General features: G+C 44.5%; 1 protein-coding gene across 14 annotated transcripts in view; it reads left to right on the top strand.

Annotated features, from left to right (window-relative positions):
* PPIP5K1 (diphosphoinositol pentakisphosphate kinase 1) overlaps positions 1-22,461 on the top strand; it is a 1,113,174-nt gene that overhangs the window by 826,372 nt on the left and 264,341 nt on the right. For 9 of the 14 annotated variants that reach the window (XM_069625170.1, XM_069625168.1, XM_069625163.1 and 6 more), the window contains one exon: positions 21,148-21,276. The exons of the other annotated variants lie outside the window; for them this stretch is intronic. In XM_069625170.1, coding sequence (XP_069481271.1) covers positions 21,148-21,276 — 129 coding nt within the window. The remainder of the gene's footprint in view (positions 1-21,147; positions 21,277-22,461) is intronic. 14 annotated transcript variants of the gene reach the window in all.

Raw genomic sequence — 22,461 nt, 5'->3', positions numbered from 1 at the left:
CATAATCGTGCTTCATGCCGGAGTCCAGCCTCTAAGCCTGGGCCGGGTTTTGAACCCATACTGCTCAGCATTGTCTTCCTTTCAGGACAGGTGCCTTGCTCCCATCATTTTAGCTGTGGCATAAGTAAAGAAATTCCCCTGAGACCCTTAGCTAGCAATGGGCCAGAGAGCCTGCAAACTTGAGATTGCAGCCTTGTTGGAAAGTCCATCATATCCGCCTACAACCAAAACCTTTGTCTTTCACTGCCATCACACTGCTCTTCATCCTGCAGCCGTCTCACCTCACTTGCCCTTTCTTTAGGCCAAAGTGCTGCACTTTCCACACTCCACCTTCCAACTTTTCTGCTCCTCGCTTCATTGTGAAGAATCCCACGAGGGTCGTAGAAGCACTGATACTGAGGCTTGGTACAGCTTCAACACCTGGCGAGTTGTGGCTGTTGGTAACAGAGGAGGGGTACTTTTTGGACTGTGTCAGAAGAGTTTGGGCTCGTGGGAGACAGTAGGGTAGATCTCTGGTGAAAGGAGCAGGATGCCAGCCCATGCCCTGACCTATCCCCTGACGATTGCCTGACAGGCCCTGCCCTCGACAGGCAAACGTCCCAGCATGCTGTTGAGCATAGCACCTCACCATGTTGGAGTAAATTTGGAGGTATCTCTCAGCCTGCTATGGTGAAATGGGTGACTGCGGTCCTCAAATTTTGAGCTGCCCAACCACCGAACCATAGGTTCTTGCCTCCCATAACCCTTTCCCTCATCTGCCAACTAATTGCCTGACATACTCCCATGTTTCTTCCGCCAAATCCATATAAAGGTGATTGGCACTCAGGACCTGGGTACTGTTAAGAAGATTTATAATGTGTATGCTTCATCCCCTCTCTAGTGAGACCCCTCACTACTTTTTTTCTGGACCTTTTTTCCAATCCTGAATGAGTGGAGCCTTTTTCCACTCATTCATTCTTCTGGGCTCTCTCTTTTGGAACTCTATTCTTTGTTTTCTACCTGCAATATGGAGTCTGTCTACTCCATAGCTCCTTAAAGGCATCTGTGTTTTACAACTGCAGCACACAGCTCCTTATTGTCAGTGTTGCTGGGGACCCTTGGGGTCCTCCTGTAAGATTATTTTACAGTATCCTCGATTAGCTACAGTTCTTAAGGACTCCCAAAACGACTCTATAGTCTGAGAGATTGGCACACACCACCTTCAGTTGAGTGCCAAAGGGATACCTAGTAGCCCCCTTCTCTGCTCCTGTGACATTTTAGTCACCTAGACAGTCTCCTAGTTATGGCTGGTGGCAGTGGACGTGTTCTACCAACTATTGTGTAGTTTGTATACTGCAGGCTATATCCGTAGCCTCGGTAGTGTACAATAGGGGCACCCAAGTACCAACTTGTGGCCTCCCTTCTTTTTCACCATTACTAGCGCAGATTCTGGAAGGGGGAGGTCAGTGTGTGAGTTTTACCTTGTTATTCCAGCCTAAGCTTCAGATTGTCTGGGCAAGCAGGATTGCAGAGGAGTGTGTGATGGAACTGTATAAAAAGTGAGGCTCCTGGAGTGAAAAGCAAGTCGACCACTGGAAACTGAAGTAAACGAAGAAGACGATGACCAGAGACATCTGCAGACCCTTTGCAAGACCGTGAAGCGACCACTGCTGCCCTGACCCCGTATTCTATGCAACAGAGGAGCCCCAAAGAGGACTCCTTCCCTTTGGCTGTTGGGAACAACCAGTCCCAAGACGAACTTTGAATTGAGCCATCTCCCTAGGTCTTAGGAGTTTCCAGAGCTGTGGCTCCCCAATACCAGGAGACCTGCTGCCAATTTCGAGTGCATCATCCTGGAAAGGCCGAATCATCCAAATCTATGCTGAACCCGCAAAGACACGCCAGAGATCCGATCCAACTTGCCCAGACCCCCTCACCGGAATGGGGGACTGCAAGAAGTGAAGATTTACCAGGCGATACATCTCCTTTGTTGGTGCTGCAGGAAAGGCCCCAAAACCGCAGAGTGAACCAAGAAGTTACTGAAAGTCGTACCGCCTGTCCTCCCCTCAATACTGCTGCTGGGAGTTCCTGTCCATTGTTCTTCCTTCAGTCACCAGACCAAGGAATCCAGAGGTCGGGTCCAGAGCTGCAACATCACGGAGGATCCAGCACAAACCTTTTCATGAAACCTAAGGTACTGTGGGGGAAAAGGTATTGCTTACCTGATTCCAAGAAGTCACTCCAGAGCGTTGGAGTGCACCTAGTGGTGTCCAGGGTCACCCCCTCTTACCTCTGACTCAATCCACTGCTTGTGTCCCTTCATCAAGTTCTTGTACAGGTCTCCTTTGTTGTTAACTTGCTGGTTCTATAACACTAGAGACTGGAAGAAATCCTCAGGAACTCTTCGTCTTCTGCTGCTTGTCAAGACTTTGATCCTTCTACGAACTGCCTTTAACTAGGTTCATGTTTTGGGACTTAAATGGCTTGCTGGGCAAAAAAACCTCTCTAGAACCTTGAACCAAGCTCATGTTACTCTGATCATTTTCTTCTCTAAAAAAGTAACTTTACTATATGTGCTTGAAGAGTAAATATATTTCGAGTGGATTGTGTCCTCCAACGTATTGCTCATCTTAGATGTATTCCATCCAGCTTTAGCTGCTTCAGAATTTTTTTTCGGCAGAGGGGGCAGTGCGTCGATGGTCCCTCGAAGGACTCCATCGAGGGTGACATCATCGGGTATACAAGTAGAACGCGCGGCGCCCGTTGGCCTCATTTCCGTTTTTCCACGGTGCATGTTGCTTCGGAGATTCAGCGCGCCTCGAGTTCTGTGACGCAGTAAATACTGAAGAATATTCAATATATCTTTGTCATCGACACCGACTATGACCCCGCGATCAGGTTTCAAAAAGTGTAAATCTTGCGGTTCGAAAATGTCCATCACTGACACGCACCGAGAATGTCTGTGGTGTCTCAGGGAAGGCCACTACATGGAGGCCTGTACGAAGTGTCAGGTGATGACGGGGAAGACCTTGCGAGAGAGGAGGGGAAAACTGCAGGTAGGTCGTAAATCTGACCGGAAAGCCTCTAGCGTCGAGTCGAGGTCCCGTGAGGAGACGTCTCCTCGACGCAAAAGGCATCGGTCTAGCTCCCGAAGCGATTCCCATCGCTTTTCGTCTTTGACGAAAAAATGAAGCATTCAGGGTGAAAATGATGGAGGTGTTTGAGAAAGCGAAACCTCGGTCCGCGCCTTCTTCGGAAGCCGGCCGGGAGCGTTATCGCTTAGACACTCGCGCACCCTCGAGCCCGGATGATCGAAGAAGGAAGGATCAGGTCCCTTCCAGGACGCTGAGTGAAAAAGACAGCTCGAGTCGACAGCTCGAGGTCACCGACGACATCTGAAACCCGACGCACCTCGAAGAGCAAATCTTCAAAGAGCGCATCTTCAAAGAGCGCCTCGACGCGGGCTCTGTCGACAACTATTTTGTCGCCGCCATCGACGCCTTTGTCGACCCCGAAGCCCTCGGCGACAAAGGTTCCAAAGGCTCCAGTTCAGCCATCTCAGCCAGAAAAAGAAAAATAGAGGGCTGCAAAGGCTGTAATGCCTTCAGGTTCCACCAATACACGTCTCCCACCTCTCCCAGAAAAGGTTTTTATACCTCTTCCAAGGAAGGAATTTTTCAAATCCCTGACTTCAATATTTGAGGAACAGGAGAGATCTGATGAGGAGAATGTTCCTTTTGGACTGGAATATGGTACCACAAATGTCCCAGACTGCCTGATTTTTAAAGAAAGCAGGATGAGGGACCTGGTGGAATCCTTAATGCAAATGGCATTGATGCATCGCCTGAAACAGATTTTGGCAGGCCAGAACCAGGGGAGCATGCAAGTCCCTCATACTGTCAACTAATGACAAAAGTGGTTGATTATTTAGTATGGGCTAGACCACCAACCCAATTCATCCAGGGTGATTTGACCAATATATTGGATCATGGTCCCACCGAAGATCCAATCCTACCCTTCCATGTAGCCTTGCAAAATAGGGTGGCCGAAAATTGGGAGACTCCGGATTCTATTCCTCCAGTGAATAAATCCCTTACTTCAAAATACTGCCCTTCCAGTAGCGACCCTGGCTATCTGTCTAAACACCCCACTCCCGAGAGTCTGGTGGTCCAGGCAGCCACAGCTTCAAATAAAATGGCGTACCCTTCTATCCCTCCGGATAGGGACGACAAGCGTGTGGATGGCTGGGCAGGCAAGGTACTTTCTGCTGGGACTATGGCGTTAAAATCAGCCAACTCCACATGTGCCTTGGCAAAGTTTTCGTACACTCTGTGGGAGTGCATTGCAGTGGCGGCAGAGCACATACCAGAAGGGGATGAAAGGGAAGGATTCCTAGCCATTGTTAGAGATGGCAAGGAGGCCATGCAGGAATCCCTTCAATCTGGATTGGACACTGCAGGTAGTGTGAGCAGGTCCATGGGTACTACCACGGTAATGCGCAGATTTGCGTGGTTACGGAAGTCGGGTTTCGCACCAGACGTGCAGAACCGTCTTCTGAACATGCCCTTTGATGGGTCTTACCTTTTTGGCTGCAAGGCTGACGAGAGCCTTGAGAGGTTGCAGACCACAAAAGCAGCTGCCAAGTCTTTAGGAGCTGCTATTAGGCAACCTCAGCCTTTTTGTGTGCAAGGACAATCTTGGAGATCCTATCGTTACTACTCCTCATATGGAAAGGCGAGAGAAATGGCCAGTCAAAGGGGCCAGAGAAAGGCCACTCGCGGTGGACGAGGAAAACGTGCAAAGCCAACTCCAGCTGCAGCCTCTTTGCCATCAGCGACTGCAGCAACCGCCACAAAATCGCTTTGAGGACTTGCATCACTAAGATACCAGTGGGAGGCAGGCTGTCGCAGCATCTGCAAGAATGGCGAGCCATTACTTCAGATGTTTGGGCTCTGGAAATAATAGGCCAAGATTACTGCCTTCCTTTTCTAACGCAACCTCAAAGCAATCCACCAGGGAGACACCTTGTGAAGTTTTCAGACCCGCTCCTGCAGCAGGAAGTTCAAACCCTGCTGCAGAAAGGTGCTGTAGAACCAGTACCTGTAGCGGAGAGAAACAAGGGATGGTACTCCCCTTACATTTTGATCCCCAAAAAGGACGGAGGACTGAGACCCATCTTGGATTTAAGAGGCTTGAACAAGCTCCTCAGGAAGGACAAGTTCAAGATAGTTACTCTTTCTCAGTTCTTTCAGGCCCTGCAACTTCAGGATTGGTTGGTGTCATTGGACCTCCAGGATGCTTATTTTCATGTGCCAATTCATCTCAAGCTCAAAAAATACCTGAGGTTCGTAGTTGGCAACTCAGTTTTGAGTCCGGTAGTGGTGGCAGCGCACCTCAGGAGAGGAGGGATTCACTTCTACCCCTACCTGGACGATTGGTTGATCAGGGCACGTTCTGCCGAACAAGCACTGGATCACCTGAAAGTCACCTGCCACTTCCTCCACAGACTGGGCTTCTCCCTTAATTTCAAGAAGTCACAAATGACACCTTCCCAAAAGCTTCAATAAATAGGAGCTGTATTAGACACATCTTTGGGAAAGAGCTCGCCTCCCAAGTTGAGGGCTCAAGACATTCTTCAGATGGTTTCCAAATTCCAAAATACCCAAAATCTCCAGGTCTATGACTTCTTGAGGTTGCTGGGCCTCATGGCATCCTGCGTCTTCCTAGTGCCACAGGCACGCCTGAGGATGAGATCCCTTCAATGGGCTCTAAAGACTCAATGGTCCCAGTTCTCAGGTCAAATGACGTATCTCCTTCAGATTCCGAACAGGGTTCGGCAGGATCTTCTGTGGTATACTTGCACAGAGAATATCCTAAAAGGAGAACAATTTTGGCCACCATGGCTGGTGATTACAATAGGGACGGACGCCTCACTCATGGGGTGGGGAGCTCATGCCAACAAACTGACAATCAGCGGTCGTTGGTCTCTATCAGAGTCCAAACTACACATCAACCTTTTAGAGCTGAGAGCAATCAGACTACCACTGAAGGCTTTTCTACCATCTGTCAGAGGAAAACATTTCCTGATAATGACGGACAACACGGTGGCCATGCATTATCTAAACAAAAGGGGAGGTGTAGGGTCACTACCTCTGTGCAGAGAGGCAATGCAGCTCTGGTATTGGGCAATTCAAGAAAGAATCTCCTTAACGGCAGTTCATCTAGCCGGGCAGGAGAATATGACGGCAGATGCTCTGAGCAGTTAGAGCACGGTGTCCCACGAGTGGGAACTGGCTCAGGAAGTCATTCAAGAGATCTTCGTCCTTTGGGGAACCCCTCAAGTAGACCTATTTGTCACCGGAATCAACCGGAAGTGCGAATGGTATTGCTCAAGGGAATTTCCCTTGAGAGGAGCCCTAGGGGACGTGTTCATGGTGGAGTGGAACTTCCTGCTATTATACGCGTTCCCTACGATTCCCGTCATTCCTTCGGTCATCAGGAGACTGAGACGGTTCGGAAACCGCATGATTCTAATTGCCCCGAATTGGCCCAGGAGAACGTGGTACCCGGACCTTCTAGATATGTCCATCTGTCCTCTGTTACGTCTTCCTCTCCGAGAGCACCTTCTCTCACAAATGGAGGGCCAGGTCCTCCATCCAGAGGTCAAGATTCTCAACCTTCACGCTTGGTATCTGAAAGGCTGAGATACAAGGATCAGGACTTTCCAGATGACGTCATGGAGGTGTTGCTTTCGGCAAGAAGACCAGCAACAAAATGCCGTTGCCGTTGGAAAAAGTTTTGCAACTGGTGCAGAGAAAAGAATGTCAATCCTTTTCATTGTTCTATTCCGGAAGTACTGTCCTTCCTCCTGTCCCTAGCACATAGAGGTCTAAATGTTGGGACCATTAAAGGTTATCTTGCAGCGCTTTCCATCTTCAAGCGCTCGTCAGAAAAATGCTCCTATTTCAAAATTCCTTTAGTAGTACAATTCTTAAAAGGACTCACCAATGTGTTTCCTCCTTACCCATTCCAAGTACCAATTTGGGATCTTAATCTGGTTCTAAAATTCTTAATGTGTGCCCCTATTGAACTCTTGCACACTTGTCCATTAAGATTACTAACATGGAAAACTGCTTTTCTAGTTGCTTTAACATCTGCAAGAATAGTGAGCGAATTGCAGGCACTATTTTCTGGGCCACCCTATACTGTGTTCCATAGGGACAGAGTGGTATTAAGGGTTAAACCCACATTTTTACCTAAAGTTGTGTCTGATTTTCATTTAAATCAGAAAATTGTTCTACCCGCATTCTATCCTCCACCTCATCCTAGTAAGGAAGAGGAAAGATTGCACAGGTTGGACCTGAGAAGAGCTCTAAGCTTTTACATTTTCTAGGCTTTCCAAGCTTAGAGTGGATAATCAACTTTTCATTGGCTACACCGGAAGGAAATTGGGTCAATCGGTGTCAAAACAAACCATATCACATTGGATTGTGCTTTGCATTTCAGAATGCTACAGATTGGTGGGAAAAGATCCACCAGAAGGCTTAAGGGCTCATTTTACCAGAGGCATCGCCTCTTCGACAGCCCTTCAAAGAGGTGTTCCCATAAAATCCATTTGTGAAGCAGCAACTTGGTCATCGCTGCATACCTTTTCAAAATTCTATAGTCTGGATGCTTCCCAGTCTAAGGAGCTGAATTTTGGTAAAGCAGTACTATATTCATCCATTTAAGGGTATCAAAAATCTACTCCCACCTCCAGAGAATTGTCCATACTCCTTTGGGAGTCTATCTAAGATGAGGAATACGTTGGAGGACGCAAACCACTCAAAGAACAAGTTACTTACCAACTGTTAACGTTCTTGTTCCTCCAACGTATTCCTCATCGCCCTCCCATCCTATCCCTCTGTAGATTTTCCGGGTTATTGCCACTTCAACTCTCGCAAGGCTAATACCTGATTACTGGCACAATCTACACAGTAGAACAAGAGTGGGGGGAAAAACAGAACTGAGGCCAATGGCCGCCGCGCGTGCTACTTGTATACCCGAAGATGTCACCCTCGACGGAGGCCTTCGAGGGACCATCGACTGGATGACATCAATGCATGGCGCCTCCTGCCCACACTTTTTTCCGAAGCAGCTAAAGCTGGATGGAATACATCTAAGATCAGGAATACGTTGGAGGACCATCCAATCGAAAGAACGTTAACAGTTGGTAAGTAACTTGTTCTACGGTATGAACTGTTAGAAATCGCAGGTGCGCATAATAACCGATATCACAATAACATTGTCTTTTCCCTTTCTAATGATGCTACAAATGTAACCGCAAATGTGAAAGTGTCATTTGAAGTGTATTCTCATGTATTCCGAAGTGGTCTAGTGTAAACGACTAAAATGTTTAAAGTGATTCTGGTGTCTATGTGCGTATATAATAAATATATAATTTTATATAAATTATAAGTGTGAGAGTTTCTTTGGTGTGCATGTCTAAGATTCAGTGTACTTATTTACAGCTCACATCTTCCTCTTAAAATGAGCCTGACTGCTCTGCCACTCTACCAAGGTCTTGAGTTAGTACAGACCGATACTAAGAGTTGCAGATCTACAAACCACTGGGGTAGCTTACTAAAGTCTTGCGACCAGTAGGACTTTAGGAAAACTCCCCAAACAGGTATATCTGACCAACGCCCACCAGCACCACAGGTTTCCCAATAAGGGCAGACAGGCTATATGCCAGACAACTTTCATTACCTTTTGAAATAGGCCAGTGTGGGGCTGTGGTAGATTTAGAGCAACCATAGGAGATGTTTAGGCCAGGAGAGTGGTCACACCATCTTGGAATTTGCTAGGGCTCCTTAAACCTCCTGCTCCTCCCCAATCCCTGCAGACAAAGCACTCTTGGTATGACATCAGACTGCAAATGACACTTGTTGCAGCCACCAGGATCAGACCACTGACAAAAGTTTGCGTTGCACCGATCCACTGTAGCAGTTTGACTTTATAAGAGTGGAAAATCCTGACCTTTGGTAATTCATCTTTGAACTTCAAGACAAGATGGAAACACCTGAAACTCTGTTGGGGATACAGTCTACTCCAAAGTCCTCTGCCGTAGGTGAGAAGACAGAAGCATCCAAGGAGGAGGAATTCCCTTCTCCCCAGCGCCCTCAAGGGCAAATTTGGGGTGTCACTTCTGTAGACCCCGGGCTCACTGCTACCTGTGTACTGGAAGCAGGATCCTGCACACGGAAGACGATGGTCCCTCTGTAGGTGCCAGACCATCACCTTGGAGTGGAAGTGCAGGACAATCCTGGAGACCCTGGATTGGCCCTCTCAGTAACCCAGAAGTCCAGAAGCATCTCAGAACCCCGTTTACCGCCTCAAGACATATTTGTGCCGTCTCCATTATGCTCGACTCAGTTGCTGTTTTTGTCACTCTATAAACTTCAAACCTCTTACCTGCTCTTCAAGCCATCCAGATACTGACTCGACCCGTTGAAGCAGACCGACTCGACACGATTGTCAGCTAAACTCCTTTGAAGCAGCTGATTTGGGCGCCAAGTCGACTTGTTGGAAGAAATCAACTTGCCCATTTATTTTGCTGACTCAACCCAGCAGAATCATTGCCAAACTGCTTACTCGAGCGGCTGGAAGATATCAACTGGACTTGTCTCAAATGACAACTTGATCCGCCAGGAGCCCGCGCCTCCAGCCGTCTCTGTATTGGAAAAGCACTTCTTGGCGGTCTCGACAGCATCTCAACCTCAGTAAAGTGCTTACAAACCTGACTTGATTCTGTTGAACACCAAAAACAAGAAACCGCATGTATTTGAGGAAGCCCAGTCCCCCTAGTCTGCCCTAAAAGACGTTGGTGACTTGCAAGCCCCCTTCTTTGCCTTTTACGACATAGCGTTGAACCATTTACATTGTTGCCGAGTTGCCTGATCACCCCTCCGTATCGACCCACCTAGAGTGCCCTTTATTCTCAGTCTGGATCTTCAGTGTTTATAATTAGTTCTATGCATTGTTGGTTTTTATTAAAGTACCTATTTTTATGAAACCTTATGTTTAGACAAATATAGGGCCCTCAATTCTGCATTTTCTGCCTTTGTTTGGAGCAGTGACTCCTTTTTAGTGGCTGATGGACGTCTCCTGAAGTCCACCTACCATTACAATCCTTTTTACCTTACATGAGAGAAATTGTATTGGGTCGCCCCTAAAGCACCGAGTTCCAGGGGTGCCTCACAACCACCCCATTTTGCCCTAGGAGAATATCACTCTATATTAGTTTTTCTGGTGTCGGTTGGTGGTTGCTCTACTTAGGTGTTGGCTTCACCAGGGGTGAAAGACATTTTACCGCGTTGGTAGCCCACAAGAATTGGTTTTTTTAAATGCTGCTCCATTTTGAATTTGAGGGCTCCCTTTGTTCAGAGCAATCATGAGAAAGGCATTTAATTGCCATGCTGACCATGCTGGCTGATTGTCCGCTCACAATGCAACCTCCATATTGTTTTAAACTGGTTTAGACCAGTATTGGTCCCTTGGCTCCTCCTCTCACTTCCTGTAGGGGTGGTCTAGGCAGCCCTCTCTAGTGATTGGTCAGCTGGCCTTTATCCCCGTCCCATTTTCTGCTGGTCTGCTACCCTTTCTTGTTAACTGAGTCACTAGAATCCATCTTCGCAGGTTCCCTCATCTTTCCAGAGTCTTCCTCAACGGATTCTATACCCCTGGCTTGAAGGTTGTTTGTTCTGTTCCTTTATTTGGTTGGGGGGGTCATTGTTGGCTCAGAGTTCAAGCCCCTATGTGCCAGATCTGTAAACCACACCTAGGAAATGAGCATGCTCTTATACAGGTGCTGCTGGAGTTGTTTTAAGCAAAACTGCTTTAGAGGTTTGGGTACGTTTAGCCGTCTGAGAACTGATCGCGGGTAAACTGACCGAAAAAAATCAGTCTGCATGCGATCAATTCTCAGAGGTTGAAGCGCAATAAAACCAAGCCGCCCAACCCCCTTCCCCACTTATCTGATTCCCGTAGCCTGGCCACTTCTCCAGCCTTGCGGCGTCAGATCCGTCCCTCTAACGCTGGCCGGCTCTGACGCTGCAGGGTCCATTTTTCTTTTTTTTCTTCTTTTAGTTTTTTGTTCATCCCCTCCTCCAATATCGAGAAAGCGGTGGACACCCCTGCAATCCCCCAGGCCAAAACACACCGAACATAGGGAGCGGGGGACACCGCTCCACATGTTCGGTATGTATTAGCCAATTTGACCGAATATATTCGGTCAAATGTCACAGGCCAAATTCGGTCAAATGTACCAATTGGCCAAATGTATTTGGTCAAATAGGCTAATACCAAACTGCTAATGTGACTACTTGCTTCTAGGTCCTGAGGTGGGTGATTATTAAAGATACCCTCAGGGATCACTGTTGTCTGTGGGCACAATTCTTTGGAGGCAAGTCACATCTGCATTTCCCATTGATTTGAATTGGGGCACAATCTGCTCTGCTGTGTGCACCTTTAAGCTGCTTGTTTCATCCTCTGACCTCTGGATCAGAGTCGCTTCTGGTCCTGCCTGGCATTTTGTCACGGAATCCACACCTGTGTGGTAAAAGCAGATGGCTCATTGATTCCTATGGAACTTTCTACCTGCTCTGGAAATCTCCTAAAGTGACTTTTGGGGCACTTACCTGCCTCTGGCCATTTTTCCTATACCCACAAGGGGGTCAGGTAGTTCTAGGCAAAAGAGTAACTTTTCTATTAATTATCTGTGATTTTTAATGTAGTTTTAAAAATACTCCTTTACCCTCCTGTTAAAGTGTATGTTTGTTACCCTGTAACAAATCTTTGGGACTTTGTAACTATCTTTCCTGGGAGTGAATTATTTTGGAATGTGTTGCTTAAAATAATATGATTTGTGGCGGACTTGTGCTCTGTATGAATTACTTTTCACCCTCTAGTGCAAGGGTCTGCAACCTGTGTCTCTCAGCATGTTTTGGACTACAAACACCACATTGCCTCACCCTTGACTATGCTGGTTTGGGCTGACGGGTGTTGTAGTCCAATGCAGATCCCTAGTCTGATATTGTTTTTGCATGCATGCATTTGAAGTACTTAAATACTATGTCCTAGGGGCCTTAATTAATGTGGTTTTAGTGCTGACTTTAGGAGACTTTAGGACTACTGTACTCGTAGGTTCAAGAGTTTGGACACCCTTTCTGCCTTCCCCTTGCCTATATGTCTTATGTCCTGACCCCCTGGTCTACGGACTACCATATATCACGGGTGAGTTCTGCGCGTACATGTGTATGCCCATCAGGGTTTTCCCCTACTGTGCTAGGTTGAGGTGTGCCCTTGATCGACCCCCCCCCCCCCTCTGTTAATGTATCGTTGGTTCATACCGAAGAAAGTGGGCCCACATTTAGGCAGTGTGGTGATTAGAATTATTGTAGACGTGCTACTTGTATAATATACTATGTATCTTTTAATATTGTGTATAATTGGTTAACTTATTTGACATGATAGATGTACAATTAAGGTCAGTGGTTGTAGATCCCTAAGCAGAAAGTTGTACAAATACTGTCTGAACACCTTGGCTGGGCATCCTTTTAGTTTGGTAAAACTACTGTTTGTGTTGCATCTGTACCAGCTCATACCCCTCCTAAATAGTATAGCCTGCCTGCTGCCCACATTACCAAAAGAGGCAAGGGAAGTATACCTGTTGGGGTGTGCCTGTTTAACCTTCATGATTGGGATCACTGCTGGCTTAGTAGTTATGTGGTGCTGAGTAGGCAACTTAGTCACTACGCATCCTTCTAGTCCTGCAGAGCAAGCAGTCATTGTATCACACAACTTCTTCTAGTTCCATCGTTTATATATGTTCCTTGGAGTGATCTCTAGCTTTTTTGGGCCTAGTTCCTGCTTTCTACGTTTACTTTCTGTCTTTTTGCCCTTGTGCTTGTTTCTTATAATGTTCCAACTCTTATCCTCCCTCCTTGTTTTGGCCCCATTCTTAGCTTAGTCTTGCATATTGTGTCCGTTGGGGTGAGGTGGGATTGATGCAGTATCCCTTTAATGTGTCTTTGCTTTATACCTGCTTTGCCTGTGTATTTTAAGATACTTGTTTGGCAGGGTCTTTTATTGTAATGTAATACTAAATATATATATATATATATTTCTATGTGTGATGTAGATTTTTGCATGTCTATGGTATTACATTGTACTTTGGTACCAGCCCGTCACCTCAGAGTGATGCCCGAGTGCTGTGCTCCTTTACCCATTGAGATAGTGTTGGTGTAGCTTGGTGGACGTTCATCCACTCAGGTTAGGCCTCTGCACACCCCTTCCCAGCATGCTGTGGTAAAGCCCCTGTAACAATAGTAATGGCAATCTGGTCATGACATTTTAACGAAGATCCAGGCATGATACAGTTCCCCATTAAAGGACACATTTACTTGTTTAAAGACAGCAAATGCTATACAGTAGTGCTACAAATCAAAAGTTTAAACTATTAAGACTGTGTGACCAGTGATACCCAGAGCTATTAAATGAGCGGCTACAGCCTGCATGCCCAGTCAAGCTTGGGGGCGCTGCACATATCAGTGCTGTGCAGCAAAGATCAATGATCTATTGTGGCTAGACCTAGTCATGCAGTGTCATTCGTTTGCATAGCTGTGATTTCAAGATGTACTAGTTGTTCCTCCACTTCACTTTAGCTGCAGCTTTGAGCACTGTTTACTTCAGTGTGATGCTTTTTGGATATTTACTGCTCACAGTGAGGCCATGCCAGAGCTGAAGAAAGCCCCGATATTTCATTTAGTTTTTGATTTTGTTAGACATCCCTGGAAGATTGATGCCCGTGAGTATCTTCTTATTTTATGTATTATTTATTTAATTTTTGCATTTATAGCAGTGCACCAAATCCTCAGGCATCGGGACACTAGTTACAGAAAGTGCTATGTGACAAGTGCAGGTTGACATATACGGAGTACAAGATATAAGTGGTTCTTGGAGGCATCTGGCAGAGCCGTGCCTCATGGTACGGGGGCTAGCTCGTGGTAAATGGGGCTACATCAGGGGTACAGGTAAGCATAATCGTCAACCTTTGTACAGTGGATAGCACCAGGACTGCAGAAACAAATCAGGTACATTTAGACAAGTTAAATATAGTGCACAGCTCAAGGCTGCAGAGTCAAATCCGGTGCATTTAGACAAGTTAGGTATAGTGCACAGCTCAAGGCTGCAGAGTCAAATCCGGTGCATTTAGACAAGTTAGGTATAGTGCACAGCTCAAGGCTGCAGAGTCAAATCAGGTAAATTTAGACAAGTTGGGTATGGTGTACAGCTCAAGGCTGGCTGCAGAGTCAAGTCTATTGCATTTAAACAAGTAAGGTATAGTGCACAGCTCAAGGCTGCAGAGTTCAAATCAGATGCATTTACACGTTAGGTATAGTGTACAGCTCAAGGCTGCAGAGTTCAAATCAGGTACATTTAGACAAGTTAGGTATAGTGCACAGCTCAAGGCTGCAGAGTCAAATCCGGTGCATTTAGACAAGTTAGGTATAGTGCACAGCTCAAGGCTGCAGAGTCAAATCAGGTAAATTTAGACAAGTTGGGTATGGTGTACAGCTCAAGGCTGGCTGCAGAGTCAAGTCTATTGCATTTAGACAAGTAAGGTATAGTGTACAGCTCAAGGCTGCAGAGTTCAAATCAGATGCATTTACACGTTAGGTATAGTGCACAGCTCAAGGCTGCAGAGTTCAAATCAGGTACATTTAGACAAGTTGGGTATAGTGTACATCTCAACGCTGCCGAGTCAAATCAGGTACATTTAGATAAATTAGGTATAGTGTACAGCTCAAGGCTGCAGAGTGAAATTCAGGTACATTTATATGCGTTAGGTATAGTATACAGCTCTAGGCTACAGAGTCAAATTCAGGTATATTTAGATAAGTAAGGTATAGTCTACAGCTCAAAGCTGCAGAGTCAACTAAGGTAGATTTAGATAAGTTCGGTATAGTGTACAGCTGAAGGCTGCCAAGTCAAATCAGGTACATTTAGACCCATACTTTTAGACAAGTTAGGTATAGTGTACAGCTCAAGGCTGCAGAGTCAAATAAGGTAGATTTAGATATGTTGGGTATAGTGCACAGCTCAAGGCTGCAGAGTCAAATCAGGTACATTTAGACCCATTGGGTATCGTGTACAGTTCAAGGCTGCAGAGTCAAATCCAGGTACTTTTAGACAAGTTAGGTATATAGTGTACAGCTCAAGGCTGCAGAGTCAAATAAGGTAGATTTAGATATGTTAGGTATAGTGTACAGCTCAAGGCTGCAGAGTCAAATTCAGGCAGATTTAGATCAGTTGCGAAACAGCAATGGTTAACTCAAGTAAATTGGAGGTAACGTCATTACAGTGTTTCGATGCAAACAGATCGATAGCGTTGCAAGACAAGGCATTAGAAGGCAGCAATATCACGATGGGCAGATCAGGTGAGTCATGAGCAGCAGTATTACAGTAAGCCGAAGCGCATACTTATGGCCGGGTGATTAGAGCATGGGGAGCAGCAGTGAGCAAGGCATACAGGATGTGGTCAGCAGTAATGCAAGACACTTAAATGGCTGAAGAAAGTAAGCCTGTCACAGGTGATTGCAGTTTCCTTGCCACCACATCATATTCATTTTGGGCACACAACCACACCCAGGAGAAGCTGTGGTCATTCTACCTTAAGCAAGAGAACAAAATGTAGTGGCTTTAAGGCACAGGCCCAGGTTTATGGAAATACATGTTTTCTCCTCTAGTGATTTCTTTTTTTCTGAGTTTGTTCAGGTGATGATAATAAAAGGCTGTACCTTAAGGGCAAGACCACCGTGTGAACCAATGGGATGCAGAAATATTTTGAGAAACTCTATTTGACAACATTTTAACTTTTGCAAAGATGCTCCTATTGTTCTAATCTGGGATACGTTGACCCTCCGTTGCACAACCCGCCTCATCCAAAAGGAGAGCCAAATATAAGTAACAATTCTTTGGTTTGGAAATAAATCCAAACTTTATTCTTTGAATATCTCAGAATGTCAATTTCATTTCTTTGATGGGTTGCCATAGCTGCTGCATAACATTTTTGCAGAATATATGTTTCAGGTAAGTAAGCCAATTCCTGCAGCGTGTTCTTCTCTGTGTAACCTTTTTTTTCCAGTCAAAATCTGATCTATCAAATTCATAAAACACAGTACATACATTAAACACACAAATGAGGTTGCATAACAAATTATGAAATATTACTATTACACACTTAGGAGAAACATTTAAAATCATCTTCCAGTAAAATGTTTTTACTTACACAAAAGTTACAAACAATATAAGCGCTTCCCATAGTTTAGAAAGCAGAAATTGACAAAACAAATGAGTTTTAGGATATTTTAAAAATTCCAACATTTCCAACAATCTCAGAATTTCTATGGTTGAAAATGTTTCTCTTCTGGCATTCATTCGGCCTCATATATCATCCGGGGAAGCATCAATAGTTATATTAAAAAAGCGACCCAAATACTTCATTCCATTATCAATTAGAACAGTGCATTCCACTAAAATGTGCCGCAGCATTTGAACTATCTCAGCTTATTTACTGAAGCCACACATATTGGCAAGTCCTGTGTAGGAAAATGAAAAAACAAGACTTTCCCTGTCAATAACAAATGCAAACGGAATCTAAGAAATTGTCTCCGATAATGTGGGTTAGGAAAGAGCCGAAGATATTTCAGTAGTATGCCCAAGAATTTGTCTTTTGAAAAGGTGTAATGGAGATTATAACTCCTTATGCTTTCCAAGGTTTCTATTCAATCCCATTCCTTTAGACATGTTTTCACACACAGGGGATTAGTATTGAAATCATTCATACTCCTACCACTTTTTAACAAGAGACTCTACAGTTCGTTTCATGCTTTTTAACAGATTTGAGGAATCACTAATTAAGATGCATTGCAAGTCGTTGTGTAAAGAGCCCCGAGTAGGGAAGTCCATTTTACCAAACAAAGTTATAACATGCCAGTGGAACCAAGCTTGGCGGGATTAAATGCCCAATTCAAATCGTAAAGAGTGCATAGGAATTGATGAAGCAAGATTTAAAGTTTGCTTCCATATTCTGCCCTCTAATCTTTCCCATACAAATTCATAACCTACTGGTTCTACTTCAGAGCAATACATGAGTGTTCGAACAACTTTCCCAATATAGAATTTTATAAGTGATTTTATTGAAAACTTGCAATATTTGTTCAGAATCCTTTTAATCCGGTATACCAATGAATCAGCATTTTTCTCTCATTTGCAAGTATTCTCTCAAGTATCCTTCCTCATCAAGACGAATCTGCACTCGAGTGTCATCGTGGATACATTACTGAATAGCTAAAAGCGCTGATGGAATACCCCAAGGCTTTAAGTTAGACCACAATTTGACATAATTTACTGTGTCAAAGGCCTTGGAGAAGTCTACCAGCGCTATATATAGGGAGGCGCTCTTTGTGGTCCAAGTTATCCCTCAATGTAGTTAGGTAAAATACCATTGAGATGTGTGCCCATTCCTCTCCCTTTTCAGGCAACGTGTTTCATCCACAGCGATGAAGCAATAGAAAAGGCTCAAACATGAAATGAATAGGCTATTTCACTTTATACTTGTACTTAGCACCCTGTCTAGCAGAGTCAAACTCCAGGTGACAAAAATCCTGTAGCTACGGGTGATTGTGAGTGTAAACATTGAGTGGTTGAAACACTGGGGTTCCTGTTGTTGTTATTTTATTAAATGCCTACACACAACTTTAATGTGCATGTCTTAACTTCATATTTTCGATTTCAAAACTATATTTGGGAAATTCAACACAAGTTTCAGGCAAATGCACTTCTTCGGCCTTGAAAATACCTGCACAGAAAAGTGAATCTGAGTTCCTCTGATGCCTGTAGCATGCGCATAGGAGGAGTATGGTGGTGAAAATGGGATGCTCATTGCCAGGTGTCTCCTAACACGTTTGATAAAACAGCTGTTTTCTTTCCCCAATATATTTTGTATTAATAAATATGAAGATACGAGATTCTGCCTGAAACTTCAGGAAAATTGGGAGATCACATGATTGACCCGAACATATCATACGGATATTAGGTGGTCTTCAGGTGTAGGTTAGCCTTGCAGTTGCTGCAAAAAGCTCAGGAACCTTCAAAGTCCTATTTCATTTTATGGGGCAATGTGTGTTAACTTGTGTATCTGAAATGTTCCCTGACTTCACAACTCCAGTGCGGCCACTAGTACATTATTCAAGCCAGCATTGCCAGCATTACCCCATGGTGTAAATCTTGTCATTAAACCGTGCTCCAGCATGGGCACATGGACATCATTTGCGATCTCTCTGGATCATATGTTTCAGTTGCACATGTGATCTCTCCATCAGTGAAATGGCCTTCTGTTGTCCTGTGTTTGTTGCTGATTTTACATTCAGTGTTCTGTTTCCTTGTTATCTGATGAGTTGGAGGTTTGCTGTTGGGTTCATGTGATGGATAGCTGCCTGTGTCAGCACAGATGTTTGCTTTTGGGTTAAGTTATGGTCGTATATTCAGAATGTATTTGTGTAGCATCCTGCTTTTAGAATGAGTTCTAGTTGGAGTCTAAATTTTAGGGGTTGTGTGTTTGTGTTGGTTTGTGTGTGTGTGTGTGTTTTGAGGGGGGAGAGAACATATGAATGGCTTCCTTGGTATCGTCATTACCAGATCAAAACATCTTACTCATACAATCAAGTAATGTGCCCTAACCGTTCTGTCGTTTTACTTTGTTTTTCATGTAACTGTAGATGTCAGCCTTCTTTTAACAACTAACAACTATTTTCCCACTAATCTAATGTTTTCTCCCGCATAATCTGTTAGCCATTGACACGTACAGAATGATAGTTCCTTGCAACCTGTAAGAATAATTTACATAACATTTCAAGAAACGTTCTACAAAAGCTAATCCACAGCACCGGTTCTTCAGCGGATATCATTTCTTCATTTTTTAGTTTCCCCTCCTAAAATAATTTTTGCGTTATTTTTTTCTGCAATTGTTCACTTGTTTTGCAAATATCCTAGTGCCATATTGTGTGGTGTTTGTTCTCCTAGCTCTTGCTCTACCCATTTTCCTTTGCCATCAGTATTTTCTGTTAAAGTCCGTTTTATACATATTCCTCCTGATCATGCAATCATCATTGCTAGTGGGATGTTCCCGCAGGTGTTGCCTCCCTGGTACAGATATTCCCTCAGACACCTGGCTTATCTTACCAAGTGAAATACCTAATGCAGCAGTTCTTTCTTACTCTTGACCCAGTGGTTTGTCTTTATTGCAGTTTTTGTTCCATTTTGTTCATACATACTTCATTGTTCCAGTTCTTCATGAACCCCCCCTCCCCCCAGATCTTTCATTGCCGCCACTTGCATGGTCATCAGAGAATCAGAAACTGTTCACATTTTTGTTTTTCGTTGAATATATTACTGTTATTATGAGAGTTCCGGCATCGTCTCATGCTCCAAATAGTTCTGTTCTCGTCGTTATTGCCTTTTCACTTCGTAATTGCAACGTGTACGGCCATTATGGTGTTTGTTTCTCTGGCTTTTCAAAGACCAGCTTCTTATCGGATGCAAGAATCAAAATGGCTCTCCACCTTGTGCTTATTTCACTGTTTGAGATCTCTTAACATTCGACCTGCTAGAAGAGTGAAACTATCAGTTGCAAGAGTTCATCTGATTTCACCCGTCGTACATTGTTCCATAGTTCATCGGACTCCATCCATGTCTCTACCTTCCTGATGCATCCAGCAACATAATCTCCTTCATTCACATCCTCTGGGGCTCTCATGCACGTTCTTAGAATGGTGCCTTACAGCCATACGAGCGATTGGTAGAAACATGATGCCTGTGTCTTGCTAAAATATGTTGGGCTCATTTTTTTCTGTTGGCCATCTCTTGAATTCCACCGCTTTTCTTTATTTTGGTTGTGGGATTTTGTTCTCGCTGCTATTGCTTTCATTCAGTTCCTTTTTTTGTTATTTCAGTTTAGTGTGTCTCTCCCAATTCTTTGTTCTCTACGTTTATAGAATGCAGAACAAGCGACATGTTTGTGTTTTACTTTCTACCTACGTTAGATGCTTCACATACTGCACTACGTACATAAAGAGTTTAGAGTCTGAGTTTTCCTGACTTCACACCAAAAAGTACAATTTCTCTTTAGCGAACAGAATAGAGCGGTTCTGCTGATACCTTTCGTGATATTCATCTGTCCTTTGGTGATTCTTTTCCTATAATGTTCCTTGTACTAGAATTAAGTTGCTTGAACACAAATTTGTAAATCCATTACAGAAGGGAGTGGCCTTGGCCAGAACTGGCTGCAAAGAGTGCACGCAGAATAATGGGGTACCAAAGTTTGCTGTACTTCACCCAGAATTATTCTGTTCCCGGCACCATGCCACCATTATCCCATGGCAAGAGCAAGCATTTTAAACATTAGAATCATTTTAGAGTCTGTAAAGGGAAGGTCTTGTTTCCTTCCATGTTTATTTTCAGGACATGTATACAGAGTTCTACTCTGTACATAATGTGGATGAATTAGTTGTACTTGACTGCTAGGTAACTGGAATGTTATCTTTAACGTAGGTTTCTGTTTTGTTCGTGTCTCCCTTTAGAAACACCATTAATTGGGAGATAGAGGCAAAAGAAAATATAAAAAATGGAGCTCAAATTAATCTTGACATTTAACTATGTTGTCTATTTGTTAAGGTTTGTGTTGTCATTTCATCGGCCATCTACACACCCTCCCAGAGTAAATTAAGTCAACGTGTCCCCAAATGTTCACCCCTAGCCTCCGTCATATATTGTTGCACCAAAATAAATTCATCTCGTTTTAGCCGGGGAATGCACAAAAACTTGCAGCTTACTCTCGTTTTGTTGAGATTTACAAAGTCGTATTTCGGATCTAGTCTTTTTCATGCCTTGCCTCTTTTGGCGGTATTACTCTAGTTTGGAAACAACAAGTTCTTTCTCAGAGTGGGACAACCAAGAACCACAATTGCTTCCTTTGAGTGGGAGGGGGCCAAAACTAATCCTGGTGATCTGTCTTTAATGGCATGCTGTGGACATTTGTTAACACTAACCCCCTCCCCACCTTTCTAGGGTCGCAGTGCACTGGGCTGTTCAGCACCACAGTGCTGGGAGGCTCCTCCAGCGCCCCAAACCTACAGGACTACGCGCGCAGTCACCGCAAAAAAATCAGCGCAGCAGCCAGCCTGACTTACAAAGACGGTACGTGTTCAAAACCAGCTGCTTTCTGTCTGCCAGCGCTGTGGTGTGCTGTAACGCTCAGATTTTGGAGAGGCATGGCCTTCCCTACTGGCAGTGAGGATCGTGGAATGCGCTTTTTGCCAATTCCAGGTAGAATTCTTTGCTCAGCCTTTGGAAGGATCAGCCAACTTGATACTATTGTGGTCCGTGGCAATGGGAGTCGCACCCTTGTGGATGTGTAGAGCTAACACTGGAGGTAGGCAAAGATACCCTTTCAAATGCAGGCTTTGCTACTGAGCATGAATAAAACATTGTACCGCTGTATACAGGTGAGTCTGCCAGGTTATAAAAGATCTGAGAATCCTGAACAGCACACAGAGAAGTTACAGGGATAGTTGAGCACAACATGTGAGATGTCCTTTGAGAACATTAAAACCTGGCATTATTGGAAAAGTGGACACATTCCGAAGCATAACAGTTCAGAACGAGGGGCATGCAGCTTTGCAAGGGAGTGATGAGAATCTAGACTACTGTAGCGATCAAAAAACATGAAGTTGATAACTCTGGGCAAAGATAATGTTAGCGCTGTGCATTTGCTGGTTGTTGAAAGAGTCAAGGGTATGACGGATGAAATTATCCTGGTCAATAGATGGGTTTACCCCAGTGAGTCTTGCGCGATGAGTGAGGTGGTTACTAGACATCTGCTCAAATGTATAATGGGATGTGTCCTAAGCAGTGCCCGATAGGAGTCTGCATGGTCATGTGTAGGTCACATGGGAAGGACCGGACATTCACCTCCTAGACTACTGTAAGTGGTGTGCCATTCCTCTTACTGGAGATGTGAGCTGGACTGCTAGAATGGCAAGTAAGCCATAGTGAGTTTGTCTTAAAGGGCTGAGGAGGCTCAAGCACAGACTTGCATAGAACACAGTGGTTTGGTAATTGAGATTAGCAGTGTTAAAGTCCATTGGTGAAGGCTTTGCTGCTGTTCGAACGGGTTGGAGAGAAAGTAGTGTTACAATCAAGTCCAGATTGCAATGCATCGGATGCGATCTTTGGAGCTGGTAATGTATACGCAAACGATTGGGTTTTGCTAGAAATATCTTGCTTCCTTCCAAATGCATCCAATTGGTCCATGTTTATGTCCTGAGCTGGATTTGTGTTGTTTTGTAGGCTTCACTGATGGCGATGTGTTGAAACGTAAAA

This window comes from Ambystoma mexicanum, chromosome 11, assembly GCF_040938575.1.
Source record: "Ambystoma mexicanum isolate Mex_15411 chromosome 11, UKY_AmexF1_1, whole genome shotgun sequence".
NCBI lineage: Eukaryota > Metazoa > Chordata > Amphibia > Caudata > Ambystomatidae > Ambystoma > Ambystoma mexicanum.
The sequence above is the reverse complement of the archived record's forward strand: the minus strand, read 5'-3'. Positions and strand labels throughout refer to the sequence as shown.